The following is an 18,198-nucleotide window of genomic DNA, read 5'->3' as shown; positions in this document are numbered from 1 at the left end:
TTTTCCTGATCTCTTTTATTAACTCACAGCTATAATACTGAGCTTTTGGCTTCAAGGTTGTCTCATAAAATGTTGTAACTGTTGCATTTCTTGCATGTTTGAGGAATAGTTTTCTTTACCCAACTGGATGTTTAGCAATATTTTCTTTTGAAATAAGCTATAGATGTGGTTGTATTGGTCTGTTGAGCAGTTAGTCCTGATGATAAAAAAAACCTGTTTAATGTATTCTTCATACGCTTAGTATGATTTAAAGGACCATATTTTGCTCTTGACTTACTTTCATATAAGGCTATTGACTCTTGTTCTCTTAGCAACTAAGAGCACTGATTTAAGATGTTAGCATCTTCCACCTATCTGTTCCTATTGCCCTTCTGAAGGTTATTGACCTGGTAGAAGAATTGGCAGAAGGGAAGGTGTTTTCACTGGGCTTTTCCTGAGTAAATCCCGGTTTCTTAGCACATACTCACCTTTATCACTGGCTTGAAGCCAGATACCAGACTTTGCAGTGGAATGCCTGTTGGCACACATTTCCTTCTCATATAGGGTGGAAATCTTTGGCAGAAGGAGTGGACAAGGAGCAAGGTTCATTAAACCATAGCAGTTAGATTTACTGGAAAGGCTTTACTTTGTGTCTCTTGTGGATCAAGCATAGTTACTTAGTAACCCCCTTGTTCACAGGGTTCAATATTCTGTCTTTTCATGTGCAACTTTCCCACAGAAAAACTTTTGTGGGTGAAGGAAGTTCAAATGTATACCTTTGAAGTGTTTTTCCAAGATCAACATCATTATAGTACTAAGTTTGTGATCCTAGGGCTTACTGTTCTCACCTTTCTCCATAATCTAAATTTCTCAGTATAATTTAAACATATGGCAGCAAGTCTTGTGGCATTGTGTTTTCTCATGGCATGTTTGTTTCTATTGCTGAAGCATGTTTTCCTGTGAGTGCTCCTTTTTGCAATTTGTAATTATGTGCTGAAAATAAACCAAACTGGTATTTCACTCCCTCTATATATTTGAGTTGGAGAAAATCCACAGATTTGCAGTACTGCTCATTCATGACATCATGAAATAAATGTTTTTATTCTCCGATCAGTATTTAGCTATCTGATGGGTACATGTATAGTATTAGGACTTCTAGGGGTAATTATGTAAATAATAAATATGAAGAATACTGCTACTGTTCTCATTTCATCTCTAATGAAAACTCATCCAAGTTGGATGTTCTGCAGCATTGTAATGTGGTATTTTATAATGTCATTCAAAGCTCTACTGTATTCTACCATCTGTCTAAAGCTTTTGACCTTTGTGTTTTTTCTCAGTGTAGCATTTAGTTTTGTTAGGAACATTCAGACTGAATTCAAATAACATTTGTTTGTGCTCTTACAAAATGATTCTTTAACACCTTAACATGTTTGTTTTTTCTTCTTTTAAGGTAAAAAAATCATACCAGAGTCTACAACTGTTAAGCTGGGTACATCTCTGAAAACTGCGTCAGACAGTGTGAAACCATCATCTGCTAAAGTTACTCTTAAACCTCCTGTTTTTGAGGCTTCAGTTACTGAAGTGGCTGTCACCAAAACAAAGGTCCCAGATTTGGAGAAAACAACCCTAGAGACCGAAGAAGATGAAGAAGTAGCTACTGGCCTGGCTGAGGAAAAAAGGGAAATGGAGGTGCTTATGGAGAACATTAAGTTAACCACCGTTCTACCTCAGACTGTCACAGATGGCGAAATAAGCACTTACGATACACTGGGAAGGACTCAATATGATGTTTCACCTAGCTTAACAGAGAGCACATCTGCAGCTTTGGAACTGGAGCACACTTACTCTGAAGCAGAATTGCCCGAGGAACAAGGTAGGTCTGAAAGCATTGAGGACGCTTTCTTGACCTCTGTCATTTTTCAGGATAGCACAACTGTAGCTAAAAGTTCTGCTGGTTCATGGGAAGATATTGAAACAGTAGATTCAAAAAAGCATGATGCTGATGATCAGACTGAACAAATAGAAGTGGGTCCTATGATGACACCTACAGACAGCTTGGTACCAACTTCACGGAGAGGGTTTCCCAGGACAGGGACTTCAGTTTCACTAACAAAAGAGAAAAACTATCTTGGTACCCAGTCAACAAAAGAACCCACAAAAAAATCAATGGAAGCAAAATCTGACAAGAAACTTACAACTGTTGTAATCCCCAAAGTTTTATTCACTGATCAGTATGATCTTACTACAGAGGGGGAGGGCAGTGAAAGCATGTACACTGTTATGCCTGATAGAATTTCTGGCATGGTTACTAGTAGCATCCCAGAATCAGATGTTCCTGCTGTATCAGAAACGTTCTCAGATGAGCATGTGGTAACCACCAGACAATTTTCTACAGCAGATGAGTCAACTCACTTGATTAAATTTAGTTCGTCTGCAACTCTGTTTGATGATAATGAAGCATCAGCTGAAGGAAGCAGAAAGGACTTGAAAGATGTGCAGCCTACCATGCCATCTGGAATACCTACATCATTTTCTCTATCACCTGTTAAACAGACAGGATCTGAGGCCATCATTCTCTTGGGAAGTGCTGCTTCCCCACAAAGCTTTGGAGAGGGTGTTACATCCATCATCCACTCATCTCAACAAACAGAAGGATCAGCCATTTTAGAGGAACAGGAAAAAATAAAAGAACTAGAAGCGCGAACAATAGATGTTATGATCCCTTATGCCACAACAGTCATTCCTGCTTCTGTTACAGCAGAATCTGAGGGACATTTTGCAAGTGAGTTCACACCCCCTCCTCCAGTTTCCAGCATATGGCTACTGACAGAAATGGATCAGGAGCATATAACAAAAGAGTCATCTCATATTAAGAGAATAAATGAGTCAGGTACAGAAGATGGTGTATCTGGAATGGAGCCTACATCCGCTCCAGGGCAAATTACAGAACGTACAAAGCATCCAGGAGCAACAGGTTCAGAAATAACAGACGAAATTAAGATAAGCATTGAGCCAACGGAAACAAAAGGTGATGAAGAAGCTGTATCAGCTGATTTTGATCAGAGTAAAGATATTACAAGTGTCTTCCCCACAAGCAGCTCTTCAGATTTGGAACTGATCACAGCATCCAACATATCAGTGGATGAAGGTAGTGCAGCAATAAAGCCTTTTAGGTCCTCAAGTGATACTGAATTAGTAACTGCTATGCCCACAATCATGGAGGTCACTGAACATGAAGGGTATGAAACATCAGGGTATATTTTGAGAATGTCCATTCCTACCCCAGAAGTTGAACAAAGAGGGGCTACTGAGAAATCAGTAGCAACACCTGCTGATGAAGACGTCTCTACTGAGATGGAGGTTTCAAAATACACAGTGACAGAGGAAGACCAGACAAGCATTGCAGAAGTAACTGAGGAGGAATCATTTGCAGCTCTTCAAGACATAGAAGGAACACCATCAGTTGGCTTTGTAGGGACAAAGGAATCTATAGTATTTACAGATGTAACAAAGATAGGTACTACAGTTGCCCAGAACGAACATGATGCTTCTGTAGTTCCAGTTACTGTAGAAAGTGGGATGACTAGAGATATGCAAATTATTGATCAGACCACTTTTGATGGTGCCATTCATACAGAAGCAACAGAAACAACTGCAAAAGATAGCGAAGTATTTCTAGAGGAACTCTCCACGAAAGATCAAGATATGGAACCAGATACTTCCACAGATTCTACCTTACCCGTGACATCTGTTCAAATACATGAACAAAAGACGACATCAGAATCTGAATCACCTCAACCAACTGTTCAAGATAAACAGGATGAGACAGGTTCAGCCTATGATGTGACATATCCAGCAACAGAAGTATCAGTGCCTGCAGTAAAGCTGACAGATTATGGAAGAGTTCTAGGACCTGTTGAAACTAGCACTGGGAGCTCGCACCTCACAGTGACTTCCAAAGCTGTAACTGCTGCTGATCAAGAAGAAAAGATCACTGAAGCAATGTCTGTAATGGCAGGTACCCAAGCAGAAGCAGATGAAAGCAGAGGAACCCCTGCCAGAGAAGAAGACAGCAGCGTAGTGAGTTGGGAATCTGTGTTGCCCCCTCATACAGTGCCAACAGGTCATTCTACTGCAGAAAGCATTACTCTTCTGACGTTGGGAGCTTCTCCAAGCCAAACTCTGGAAGGTTCAGGAGTATCAGAAGAACCTGAAGAAATCATATCAGTTACAATTTCAGCAAATGCAACAGAAAAGACAATCTTCAGTGATGTAACTGCATTTTCCGTTAGTGCTGTAGACAAAATTCAGCCTACTTCATCATCCAAACCTTTTGTTACCCCAAAGTCACCACGTATCATTCTTGAGGATGACGAGGCAGTAACAAGTAGTGACATCATAATAATTGATGAATCTATTTCTCCCAGTAAAGCCACTGCTGATGATGATTTGACAGGAAGGATGTCAGAACCAGAAATTGATAATGAATATTTCACATCATCAACTGCTACTGCAGTTGCACGACCTACTGTGCCACCCAAAGTGAAGGAGGCCACAGAGGCTTTACAGCCTCAAGAGGTCTCTCCTTCTACTTCATCCCCTGATAGTGGAACTGACATAAGATTGTATGTTATTCAAATCACAGGCAATGATACAGGTAAGATTTTGCCTTTTAGACCTACAGTCCAGCACAATGGACAATTTATCATAACAAACTGGTGTATTTTAGAATATATTGGAGGTGTTTCTTGGATCACTGAAGCATACAAAGTACCAAGTTTTATCTAGACAGCAACTTACTAAATTTTGGTAGGTCTATTTTTCTATCCGTTAAAAAAAACTTAGAAATGTGTAATATATATGGTTTTGGGCCAGATTCCTTTTTTATGTAAGAATGAAGATGAAACACTGTTGTATTTCCTATTAAGAGTCATGATGGTTATATTCCTGTTTTCTTATATGATGTCGTCAAGTCACTGATTTAACTTCAGCTATCTGTGAAACAAGCATTTTAATTTCACAGCTTCCATTCCATGCATTACTGGTCTTAAATGAAGCACTAGATTATTTTAACATTCCATTAGTCTGTAGCTATTAACAATGCCATTTACAGTGTAGTCAGCTAAAAAAGATTAAGACATTTTGTTATGTTCACAGGTGTATCTCCTGTGGCTTGAGGGAAGGATTTTTGCAGGTTTTTGTAGCATATCATAATATTTTTCTGACTGTTTTATAGCATCTGTGATGCAAATTGACATAATTTATACAGTTTCATCATATTTTTTAGCTGATGGCACTGTATATGTGTACGCAGCTTCAATTCCATGGGTATCCAGAACAGAAACTGCTGAAGTAGTGATGAACTGTTGAGTTTTATGATGAATGTGTTTCTGTAATATAATAGCTGAAGGCCATACAGTTTCAAATTAAAGAAGCCTGTCAACTGGTCGTTATTTAAGATCTGTTGATAAAACCTTATTTTTTAAAATGAGATAAGAAAGCTGACAAAAGTGATAAAGCTCAAAATAGTTATTTTAATATTGCACTCTGTTTAATTTTTTTATAATTACTATTTTCTTTTCAGAAAGAACACAGTAAAAATACATTTTGTGCGTCTTATATATGATAACTATATATGCTGATTTTGAATGGTTATAGAACAAGGTGTTTTCTGATTGATTCTTGATCATAACTTTCGTATCTCTGAAGGACTTACACAGATATCATAATTTATGCAAATCTTTTGATTGATTTTGTCAGGGGTTGCATTGTGCTTAGCAGAGTTATTTTCAAAAATCAAAAGGGAACAGTAGATCCCTTGAGATCTGCTGCATCATTGTTGAACCTTTCATGCAGTGGATTTTGTATCTTTATTTACTTCATGCTTATTACGCTACTTTGTATTTACAAAATGTCTAATTGCACCAGTTATATCAGTGGTGGTTTAACCTTGTATGTCAGAAAATAATAGTTCTGTTATTTTTACATTTAAACATTTGTTTCTGGGATACTTTATCATTATTTTGGCTGAAGTTATATATATTGCTAGTGTATGGGAAGTCACAGTTAAATGAGACAGTCTGGTAAGTCAGAACAGAAGGTAATTTCTGAAGACTAGATTTAAGCCACCTATTGAATACTTTTGTAGCTGTGGAAATTTGGTGAATTGAACTTAATAATAGTTGGACTGTACAGTAGTGAACTAGTTTCCTCTGTTACATTATTAGGTTATTCTACAGTTACTGCACACAGGAGAGTAGATTGCTTTGAGCAGTTATATGTTTCAGGTAGATGGGAGGAAGTCATGTGGTTTCGGAGTGTGTGGAAACTTCATATTTTCTTCCAATAATGTACAAGGTATATATTTCAAGATTTCTCAGTACGTATATCAAGGAGGGTCTTGTTTTACATTTTCCTCAGAGCAGTGGGGATATTATGATTCTGTGAATTGGCAATCCAAACTGGACTATCTGAAGGACAGTGGATCAATGCATAGCCACTTCCATAGCTATGCTTGTTCTCGCTTGGGTGATCTAGTCCTGAGGATAGACTTTCTTCAAGGTTTACCTTCTGTGTCTTCGCAAACTTTCTAAAGCTGTGCATGCATATTTGCAAGTGAATGCATTCATATGTTTGTGGATGTTTATATGCAGAGTTAAAGTTATACAGCCTTCAAATTCTGCCTTTAGGAATGATTTATTCTATCAAATATTCAAAAAAAATTTTTTATTTTTCTTGAAATATTATGAAATTCCCTAAATTGCAGTCTCTCTCCTCTCCTAAAGCACAAGGAGCTTTATAAAGTATTTAGTACAAGGTCGCAAAGGAATTTTCTTTATTGCTCTGTTTTCAGAATCTGACAGTATAAGTTCCTCCAATTTTAGAGAAAAGCCACCCTACACCTGCTTCCCACAAGTTAGGTTAGAGCTGCCAAAGATTTATTCTGTCTGAGGATTTAGATTAGTGGGTTTTTTTCTGTTCTTTCTGGAGAAATGAAAGACTGCATCTGAAAAATCCTGTCAAACACATTTTCACTTCATTGTTCCTCAGTACATAAGCTTTTCTTTGTGTCGAAGAAAGCGTATATAGGAGGTGGTGGAGAGGAATGGATTCGGCAAATATTACTAACATGTGCCCTTCACGAGGACATAGTTCAACTTCTTACTCTGTTGTTCTTAGTTTGGAAATTGATTCACAGTCATCCAGGACCTACATATACTGTACCTTTGACTTCTAGTTCTCAGCTAAATGGGAACAAGAAATAGCTTTCATCATTACAGGTCTCTGGTAAAACAAGAGTTTTTCCTCCTTTGCCGTGGCGTATTTTCAAGGCAATATAGCTTATCATTCTTAAATATTGTAATCAGTGAAGAATATAAGTAAAGGCCTTCATGATTTTGAAGCCAAAAGTCCAAAAATGCATGCTAAAAAATGACAACTTGCATACCACACCCTTCAAATAATAGCTGTTCTAAATAGGAATTAATAAAGAGAGGTTTGCTGTATAAAAGTTGTTGTATATAAATGAATATAATATTTTCCATCTTGTGTATGCAGTAGAGTTAGAAATATTTGTGAGGTTTTTTTTTTTTTAGTCTTTCTTCACTTCCTTGTTATTCAGTTTTTGCTAGAAGCAACAGTTTATTATTAAAGCAGAACTCAATGGAAATACAGTATCACATTTTGTTTCCTATCAGCCATATCACTTAATTACAGTGAAAACTTACTATTATGCTAACACAACTGAGTATTACTCTCTGCAGCTCCATTTGCCATCTGTAGAGTAGGCATAATAATATTCAAGTGCTCCGTAGAGGTGCTATAGGCTTTGTTAGTTATGAGCAATATTTTATATTCCATATGGAAAACAAGGGTCATGCCAAACTAGAGGAGTTTTGAGAGAAGCAGACTGTTCTAGCAGTTCTCAGCGAGCAGGGCAGCGTGTGTCACAGGTAGCATATGACTCTCTCCACAATCTGTGGGATGTCTTAAGTCCTGGTGAAGCGAAGTGAAGCAGAGTATAGCCCTTTGCTACGCCAAGTCTAGTAACTGTACCTGTGGCCAGGATCTGAGAGAAGTAAAATTGGGAAGCTTTTCTTGCGCCTTTCTTCTCCCTCTCAAACCCTCACTAAACTGGCACCGACTTTGCTGAAGTGCTTTGAAGTCTTTAGATGGAATGTGCTATGGGTGTATGGAATGTGTTATGGATGCATGGAATGCAGGGGATATTATTCTTTATTATTTTTTTAGATGCAAGCCACACTTGAAAGATGTTGAATGTTGACAGGGTTAAATTCAATTACATATATTGGCAAGAATCTTAGGCTGTCCTAGACCCCCCGGATTAGTCCTAAATAGTACAATATATACCTCACAGTTGATGTTATATATATTTGTTTTTTTTAAATACAATACACCCTTAATTTTATTCGACCAGGCATCCAGAAAGACTTTCTCCTAAAGGACGTCTTTTCTTACGCTATCCAAGAGTTAAATCATTACACTCCTAGCTTCTCATATGTTTGCTTGCAATCAATTAAAACTTTCATAAATGAAGTTTCATTTACTTTTAGGTATAAAATTTTACTCATGGAAACAGAAGTAATTAGGGACCTGGCTGTAGGTCATGCTCAATATCTTACATTTTGGCAAATACACTCAAATGCTCATAAGAAAGAACATATAGTTGAATGGATTAAGCTGCTTGTTTGTTTAAGAATACAGCAGTTTTCTGTGAGAAAATGTATTGTACAAACAATCCATATACTGCCATGTGAGCAAATGTGAGGCAGGTGCACAAATTAAGAGGAATATAAAGCATGCCATTTCTGACAGTTTATGGCACAAGAACAGATCTAGGACAGGTGTTCAGATTAATGAGGAAAATATATTTGTGCATGGGGAAACATCCCTTTCTTGTTATAAAAAGGAACACGCACGTGTTTCATAATGGAAAGTGCTTGGGACTTCATTCACGCACATGGAACAACATGTTGCTCGCTTTGGCTCATGACAATGTTGTTGAAATGAGACAGCTAAATAGCCCTGCACTGTGATGTGTTACCATTTAGCGGTTTTCCATTGCATGAAACAGGACACAGGGGTTCTGTCTTTCATTGCAAAGAGGTAAAACTTACCACTTTGTGCCCTTTTATGTTCTAATAGCTTCTGTGTATTGTAGTGGCGAGCTCTGATGCTGTTGCTAGAAGGTAATGGATTAGTAGCTGAAAAAAAAACCCGAAGGAACTTTTCAGCTCATAAACCTTTTATGAGCTGAAAAATGCTTGTGGGGGTGTTGTTTAACAGTGGTTGAGGGGATACTGGAAACATAATCCTGTCTGTATCAGGAGTAATTTGCACACCTGCATTTTTTGGAGACATTTAAAAGTCTTTACTTAGTGAATATGTTTCGAAGTGCTTATTGGACCCTGGGACTCACACCAGCTCTATCTGGTTTCTTGTCCCCTCCAGCTTTGAACTGAATGAAATTGCAGGAACTTGTGCTTTGTAGATGTGGAATTTTATGGAAAGAGATTATAAATCTTTGTGTTTCAACATGCAATTCTCTGATGTGCATATTTCTGTCTTAGAAATGTAAGAGAGTATGTGAAATTTGAATGAAAATGAATACTGTAGAATACAGAATGCTAATGACTCACAGTTATAAACTTAAAAAAAAAAAAAAAAGGCAGAATAGAGTCTTTTCAGGTACCTCTTAGGCCTTGTCACAAAGTTCATTTAGTCCTCTTGCTCCCAGCGCTCCTACTGCAAAGTTGTCCCAGAACGTCATGACTGTGTTAGAAGTCTGATTCTAATAACTACCCTAAATCATTCCTTGGCCAGTTTGTACACATTTATTCTTGCCAGCATTGTCTTTAGCTTGAATAATTCTTTTTTTTCTCTGACATTTGTCCCTTGATACTCTTATTTCTCTGTTGAGTTATAGCAAATAATCATGTCCCATTCATTTTGCTAACTTTGGGGCGAATGTGTGCATGGAAGAGTGGAAATACTCTGGGCCGGGAGAAGAGAAGCTGGTTCTGTTCCTGGAGCTGTGGGTGTCGGGATGATGCGATGCCCTGACTAGATTACTGTGTGGAGAGGTAGGAGTAATGTGCCTAGCAACACAGCTTTCAGGTGGCACTTCACTTGCACCCGAGCCAGCTTAAAAGCATGGAGCATGTACGTTTGTATCTGCCTGTGCTTGTACCCACATTGTTCTCTTTTAAGTTATTCTGTTTATGCCCACTGGCAAATCTATCTGGACACAGTGCTTTGTGGTATACACATGTGTGCTACGTGCTATTTTTGTTGTACTTCTCAAAAACTTAGTGTATTTATTATTGTCTTAGGAGTTGAGGAGACTTCTTCATTTGTGTGCTGAAATCACTGTTTGTCTTTCCACAAAGAAGTGTATGTTACTAAAAGCTATTATTTATTCTTAGGACCTAGTTCAAATCCAAGTTTATTGTAAAGAAAAGTTGCTTTCTTGCATTCATTTCATTCTACTGTACTATGCAGTGACTGATTACATGTCCAAATGGATAATAATGAGTAGGATTTCCCTGTCTGTGCAAGCTGTTTAGCATCAGGAGCAAGTGCTTAATTCTTGTGATCACTGTCATGCAGCTAAGAGGAAGCAAGTTCCAAATTTACCTAAACAATGTGGTAAACAGTGCACCATTTAATTTGCAAGTACATCTTGCCTTGTATCAATGTTGTATTCTGTGGCCACAGTTTTGTTGATATTGTGCTAGTAGACTGACCTGGATTCATTTCTGGTGGGATGTTGGAGCAATAGTAAAAGTGGCTCAGTGTAGCCTGAACCATCTTCCCAACTTATTAAAGGCAAAATCCCCTACTGCTTTCACTGAGGGTTGGGCCTGTATCCTTATTAACTGTAATGCTCTAGCTGATATTATGGCAGCTGCTGGCTCTCCCCAGTCCTGGAGAAAGGATACATGCCCCGCTTCCATGAACACACTGTAGTCAATGGGCATGGTTTTGCTTCAAAGTTGGAATTATTAATGTGGTCCTTTCTAGTAATGTTTTGTTTCTAACACTGTGCTTGTGTGTTCAGCTAAGAAAGGAAAACACCTAGTGGTTTTGAAACATATTTCCAAATGAAAGAGGTTTGTTAATGTCAGATATCTGTTCAAGTAATTTTCATATCCTGAATGGCCAAACTCTCCATATCATTCCTAAAACCTGGCATATACTGAGCAAACTTGTCATTTTGCGTAGAGTACTCGAGTGTTAAATACTAAGTACTGTGGCCAGATTCTGATTTCATGTTCCCCAGTGTAATTACAGCATAATAATTCCAATGAGCTGATTGAGAGCAAAATAGTTTTAGGGATGGTAGGTATAAGAATATCTTCATAACCTTTACCACCTCCGATTTACTTTATAAATTAGGGTATTCTTTTCTTCAAAATGGATTTGTGTTGTAGGGAATTAAATGAACATATTTAATCTTAATTGATAGACCTGTTGCTTAATTAATCTGGCTGGAATTTTTCTACATTAGAATATTCATGTTGTATTAGCTCTGTGAAGGGCTTTTTAAAATAAACTGGACACAATCACATATAAATTAGATTTCAAATTCAACCACAAGAGCGTCCTGTATGACAGAAAACACTAATAAGCAAATAATTGTAGTAAATTCAAGCTTTTTGTACATTGCTCCTTTGTCAAAAAAAAGGAAAAGAAAAAAACCCAACCCCATACTCAACAGAACTGAAATTTGATACTTAAAAAGTTTCACAACGAAGCAAAACTAAGTCTGTGAATTAATAAGTAGTCTGTAGGCCACTATTGCTGCCTCTTCCTGAAGACTTATTATAGAACAATAATATCTTTTTTCACATTCCTTTATAAACTCCCATAGATACAAGGAACAGTGCCCTCACATTAAATATTGTTCAGAGGATGCCTACACATTCCCTGCTGTTTTCGCATTGTTTCCAAGGAAACATCCCAGATATAGACATAGAGATTACACATTTCTAGCTTTCTTATAGCTCTTTCTTTATTCATGAGAGAAATGAAAGAATTTTATTCATAGGTACAATGTAGTTTTCATGCATCTGTTGTAAAGGAAGAGGAATCCTTTAACAAGTTTTGTTTGCACGTGTAGAAAGTCTTCAGAAATTGTACTACAGAAAAGATGAAATGTCTTTTACATAGAGATTACATCCAGAATATGTATTAAAATTTTTAAGGAAGTGGTTGTCTGTACCAGAGTTTTCTGAATGTATCGATATTGTAAAAAATCTTAATACATATGCTGGAAATACCAGCTTTTTTGTCACTTTCAGAATACATTATCCTTATCATTTTACTTTACATGAAATGATTCCCTGGATACAGCCAAACTCTGGATAAATACCAGATGTGGTCCCGGAAATGTAAACAAAGATGTTCTTGTAAGTGACTCACAGACTAAAGCTCTTAGTAGAAAGTCATCCCCTTAAGAAGGGTCACTTGATAATTATTCTGATAATAGCACTTTAAAAATGCTTGTTGGCTATTCTTTCTTTTTGAATATGTAGTTTTTCTGGCTATCATTTTTCAGTAGGATTTTTTTTTTCAGTTGTTTTTTGCACATTTTAGATCTCTGTGAATCTTTGAAATGATTGAATTCCTTCCTGCTAATGCAGGGAATACAGCTAGTCTTTTTCCCTCTCCCTCTTTTTGGCAGTGTGTAGATGATAAATTTGATCAATAGCATACATAATACCTGTCAGTGTCTTTGAAGATACTTCTGAATTATTTCCTGGCACAAGTCAGGATGTGTTCAGAGTGTCTGCAACATATTTCCTGTAGCCTCTGGGAAAATGGAGCTGAAGTTATCTATCTTGTTCAACTGAATAATTCACATTAAAAAAAAAAAAGTGCAGTGAATCGTACTAGGACTTGTCTGACCAGTTTTGTATTGTTACACTTGCTTAAATGAGGAAAATTCAGTTTCAAAAATCTTATAGAAATTTCTCTTCATTAATGGTTAGAGCTGAAATTCCTGAGGAAGAAAAATGTGATGGGAAGTTTGCTCCCAATCAGGAGCAATTTCATCTTCCAATAGTCCATGCCTGCGTTTGTATTGCCTCTGCTGCACTTCATTACTCTTTTTTTTTTTAACCAGCATTAGATTACAGAGTGCATGAGAAGCATTAATTTTTTTTTTTTAACTAAAATTTTGGATTTTTCATGTAGTCCCTAGTCAAGCAAGAGTTCCATAGATTCAGTGGGAGCTTTTTGGCATTAGGAAAGCAATTTTCACGTATTTGATGTAATTACTATGTCAAAATAATGTCAAAGAATATGCATATATACACACAGACCAGCATCCTCCTTTTGTAAGTTTTTATTGTAGGATTTTTTCCCTTTCTAAGAAGTGGTAAGTGAAATGATCCTAGGGTAACTCTTGCATTTGCTACTCAGTTTCATAATGAGTTGCCAGAGTTGTTTTTAGCTGGATATTAAGTGTTATGAGCAAAATTGTACAGTCTTTTGGAAATGTCCTTAGGATAAACAGCACAAGGTAAATCCTCTGGTGAAACTAGATAGTGCTAATGGAGTTGTGATGGTGAGCGAAGCTTTGCCTTAGTGCAGGTACCCCTTCTCGTGCTTGCAGGAGGTGAAGTTAGCATAAGTTCTCACAGAATTTCTTTGACTAATCACCTGCACAACAATTAATGTTAGTTGATTTCATAGCTTGGGTCAGAAGGACAATAATGGCAAATTTATCGTAGTTTGAAAATGACTAAATAGTGGCCAAAGATAGTGATGTTTGTTTATGTTGTATGTTGGTGCTGGATGTGGGAGTCCAGCATTCCCAAGTTAGAAGACTGCTGAGCATTGCAGTGCACGTAATGGATAACAGTTTTGCACAAGCCTGAGTGTTAAGTTATCAGGATTATCAGATAACCCAGCAGGGCATCAGACATAGTCTTTACCCTGAAAAACTAGCTGTTTATATATAACATGAACTAAGAACACTATGAAAATCAATGAAAGTGAAATATATCTACATCTCCAAATATCCCTCAAGCATTTATTTGTTCTTGATTTATTTGAATTATTTGGCTTCATGGTTTTTTGCAGCTTATTCTGGCCACATTCAGAGCCTGTCAGATGTGATCTAATTTTGAATCAGAAGCCATATAGCCATGTTAGTACAGCATGGACTTTATGCTAACAGGGTTATAGTCAAGACTGTCTTTTCCATTCTCCCCCATTTTTTAGTATTGCACCAGGCTTACCACAGCTACGCAACTATTTTTAGCTGTAGTTGGTTGAAAACTTTTGTTCTCAAGTATTTTCCAGAAGAAATGGCTTTTTTTGAAAAACATTTGTTTCTAAAAACAAATCAGTATTTTTTCCAAAGCAATGTTCCATCTTTCCAAGAAAAAAACTGAAAATAGAAAAAAAAAGTTTTATTTTTAAAAGAAAAATGAAACAGTTTCTTTTTTTTTAATATTTATCTGGATATATAGTTAGAAACAACTCATTCTTTGTATGGGTTGTATGTTCTTTTCCAGCTCCAAATAATAAAATGATTAAATTTTATTTATATAGGTATATAGTAGCTTGTGCTTGTGCTCACATACGTCTGCTCCACTGATAAGTTTATTCTGGAGTACTTCTGCTCCATCAGGCTTCCTTTTCTTCTATGCTCTTTCTATTTCGGCTGCTGTGCACATGTTACTGTGCAGAGTTGAGGAAAGTGTGAGGATCAAAGGCTCCCCAAGGCTTGATCTAGGAGTATGGTAAGAAATTATTTATCAATTTATTGTTTAGTATTTAATTTTTGAAATGCTTTCAAATGCATGACAGTGCACTCCTTATTTTAAGGTTGCATCTGAAAGGGGGATTTACACTGGTGCACTCTACGCGCAGCAGTGGGGTTTTTACAGCCTTATGTTGGTATAACTGAGAATCAAGTTTGTCTCTCGACCGTATTGGACTTTCCAAAGCAGCCCTGTTTATTAACCCCAATGGCTAAATTTCAAATGGATTTTTTTTTTAGCTTTTTTTCCCCACAAGTCAAGAGATGATTCCAAGAATACATCACTAAGACTGCAATTATAGAATCCATTATGTCTTTCTGAATAAAATTTACACCCAGACCTACCTGCAAAATCCACATGCCATTTATGTCAATATGTGTGTATAATCGCTCTAATTGTATATATTCTAAAACATATATTTTCATTTAAGATGTTATGAAGATAATTGTAGTAACTCTAGACATTTTGCAAGGCCAAGGTTTATTTGTCACATACTGGGCTGTTTCTGCAAAGCTTTGGTCATATTTCAGTGAAGAAAACTGAAGGCTAAAAATAGACTTGCTGTGACAGAATAAATGTATGTTGTCACATGATTAATAGCTCTAAATATCACCACAAAAGGAACAGGGACTGCAGCCAATCAGTTCATCTGATCAGCTGTGATTCTGAGTGCTGGCTGCATGACCAGTGGGCTTGTGCAGAGGTTAAATTAAAAGTGTGCTTATGAGGCACTAGAAAGATACTTGGAAAACTGTGGTGGATAAAATATCAGAATAGCTTCATGATAAGTGACAGTGTATATACATAAACTACTCCAGATTTCAGTGAAAAGAGCCTTGTGGACTAGATCAGGTGGAATAATCAGCATAACTTCAGTTATCTGAATGGAGTTATTCAGAAGAAAGCCGGTTTGCATAGAGAGGATCCTCCTGAAAATTTCATCTTTCTCTTTTTCTTTCTCTCCCTCCCTCTCTCTTTCTCCCTCCCTCTCTCTCTCCCTCTCCTTCTCTTGAACAGTATATGGAAATAAATCTGCCATATAGTCACATAAATGTATTACCATATATATAAGCACAGCTGTCTATCTCTCTGTCTTAGGACTGGAACATCAGAATATTTTCTGGTTTTATTTTTGCCACATAAAATTTTCCCTTTGAGACAAATGACGTTGTTTAAGAAAGCAACATTTAGCTCATGCCTACTAAGTAAAACAACCCTTATTAATACTACACTAGTATGATATCAATCTAAATTTTTTTAGAACTGCCACAAAAGCATTAATGAGTCTACCATAAGTTTGTTCCTAAAGCCAAAATATATTTCTTTTGTGACAGTTACCAGGGAAAGGGACAAAGTAATAAATGTTCATTATGGGATGTTTCATGTCTGAGCAACTACAGCAACAGTCTAATGGTGGACAACACCTGCTTCAACGTTGTCTGTACGTCTGTAGTATTTTGACATGTGCACCAACCTTTTGTGGCGACAAGTCATTTTTAGGTCTGCTGTGCAGGGCCACTCTCCTCCCACATTAATAAGGACAGAGCTTGTTGCTCCTCGTTCCAGCTGTGTAATAGAGGTGTTTTGGGTTTTCCCTTGTGTAGCACAGAACGCCGTTGGGTATAAGTGTAATGGAGAGATGGTGGTGAGAGTGGGCTAGGAACAGGCCAGGACAGTTGATTTCCCACTGTTTCCTCCTCAACCACGGAAGACCACACATGAGATCAAGGCTGAAGTAGCTTTGGTGAGCGGTTGCTTTCATTCCCAGCCAGCACTTCTGTCTGTCACCTGACCTGCTGAGTTGGCCTGTGCAGTTGGACTTTTCTATATATACCCAGACAAACCAGCTAATCCAGATATCAGGTGACTGCACAGTCTGACTTTTTGCTTTGTTTAGGGTTTCAGCTGGAGATAAGGATTTAATATTTACCAGTTGTTTGCTTTTGGGTGGTTTAGCCGTGCAGAGTTTTTGGATTGTCTTCTTTGTGGGCAATAAGTAACATTGTCATTGGAAGGCTACTTGTGGCAGGGCTCCTATGGTAGGGTCCACTGAGGAGGAAACACTGCTGGTTAGAGCTTTCGTTAGCGACATCTTTGACTAGAAAGGAAATGGGAAGAAAATAGTTGTCCTTAGAATGTCCTGTGACAAATATTCACTTATTATCCAGGGAACTAGCTCCTGCACTTGCTGGGGCTTAGACTTGACACTGCAGGACTGCCATTTTTAACAACTTGACATTTTACTTGATCTGTTTTATCTTAACAAGCCTACCACCGGCATGGTGTGCATGGGGGAGAAGGCAGGAAGCAATGAGACTGGAGGAAAGCCCAGAGATGGTCAGAAGGCTTCATGAAGCTCTTTTAAAATAGAATGGTTGCTTTATTTTTGATATGGTTCTTGCATCATCATGTCTATTACTTTAAAATTTGGCAGAGAAGTTTGAACATGAACATGCAGGCCAGAGCCCTGTACAAAACAGATGTCCACATAAGTGACATCCACTTTACACAGGTGTTTCTGGTCATAGCCAACAATTCTGACAAGCTGGACCTTGTGGGAATGATACAATTGTAAAAAGGCTGCAGTTCCAACCATTGATACCCAGGTTTTAAACAGGGCTCTATCTTGCATGGTAATACAGACACCCAAATATGGGAAAGCACACTGGTTACGTGAATGTGAATAGGCAAGACTGACCACCCACCTTGAACTACTTTCAACTTCTTCCCAGCCAGCTGTGCAAAAATTCTTCTTTTCAAATGTTGTCTTCCAAAAATTTACTTTAGAGCAGTTGTGCATTTCAAGGTCAATCTATATTTGATTTGTTCCTTTTTTTTTTTTTTTTTAAACTGTTGATGAGATTTAATAGTGGAAACTTCTCTTTCAACTGTCAGTGGGAGAACAAAATATGAATTTTGATTAAATTTAGAAGGTTAAAAAAACACCTATTGAAACATGCACTGCATCCTTAAATGTTTCTAAAGGTGGACAAAGTTAGCAAAACTTATAGAAGTATACATCCAGCTGGGGAATATTTTTAAATGAACTAAATGAAACCTTTTGTTTACTTAGACTGAACAGTAGTCAAGAACTGGATTTTACTAGACCTCATCATACATACTAGTCATGTTAATGTGAGGTAGAAAGATTGAAATGATCAAAAATTTAATTATTTCTAGACATTTGTTTATTATCTTTTACTTAGGTGTGTATAGTAGTAGCCATGTTTCTTTAACACCTTAGACCAGATCCTTGGCACTATTCCCACCTTTTCCTGACAGGGGAAATGGGGTATGCCTGAAGCACTGTTGCACTTTGACCGTGCTTAGGTAGGTTAATGATATTACAAGATGGCACAAGTTAGAGGAATTGCAAGTACTGAAGGCTGACACTTGGAATTTTCCTTCAGCAGGAAATGTC

At 37.4% G+C, this 18,198-nt stretch overlaps 1 protein-coding gene across 2 annotated transcripts in view; it reads left to right on the top strand.

Moving 5' to 3' along the window:
• Window positions 1–18,198, top strand: part of LOC135324222 (versican core protein-like) — a 114,958-nt gene that overhangs the window by 54,703 nt on the left and 42,057 nt on the right. For both annotated transcript variants that reach the window (XM_064499996.1, XM_064499997.1), the window contains exon 7: window positions 1,433–4,639. In XM_064499996.1, coding sequence (XP_064356066.1) covers window positions 1,433–4,639 — 3,207 coding nt within the window. The remainder of the gene's footprint in view (window positions 1–1,432; window positions 4,640–18,198) is intronic.

This window comes from Dromaius novaehollandiae, chromosome W (assembly GCF_036370855.1).
Source record: "Dromaius novaehollandiae isolate bDroNov1 chromosome W, bDroNov1.hap1, whole genome shotgun sequence".
In the NCBI taxonomy this organism is placed as follows: Eukaryota; Metazoa; Chordata; class Aves; order Casuariiformes; family Dromaiidae; genus Dromaius; species Dromaius novaehollandiae.
The sequence above is the reverse complement of the archived record's forward strand: the minus strand, read 5'-3'. Positions and strand labels throughout refer to the sequence as shown.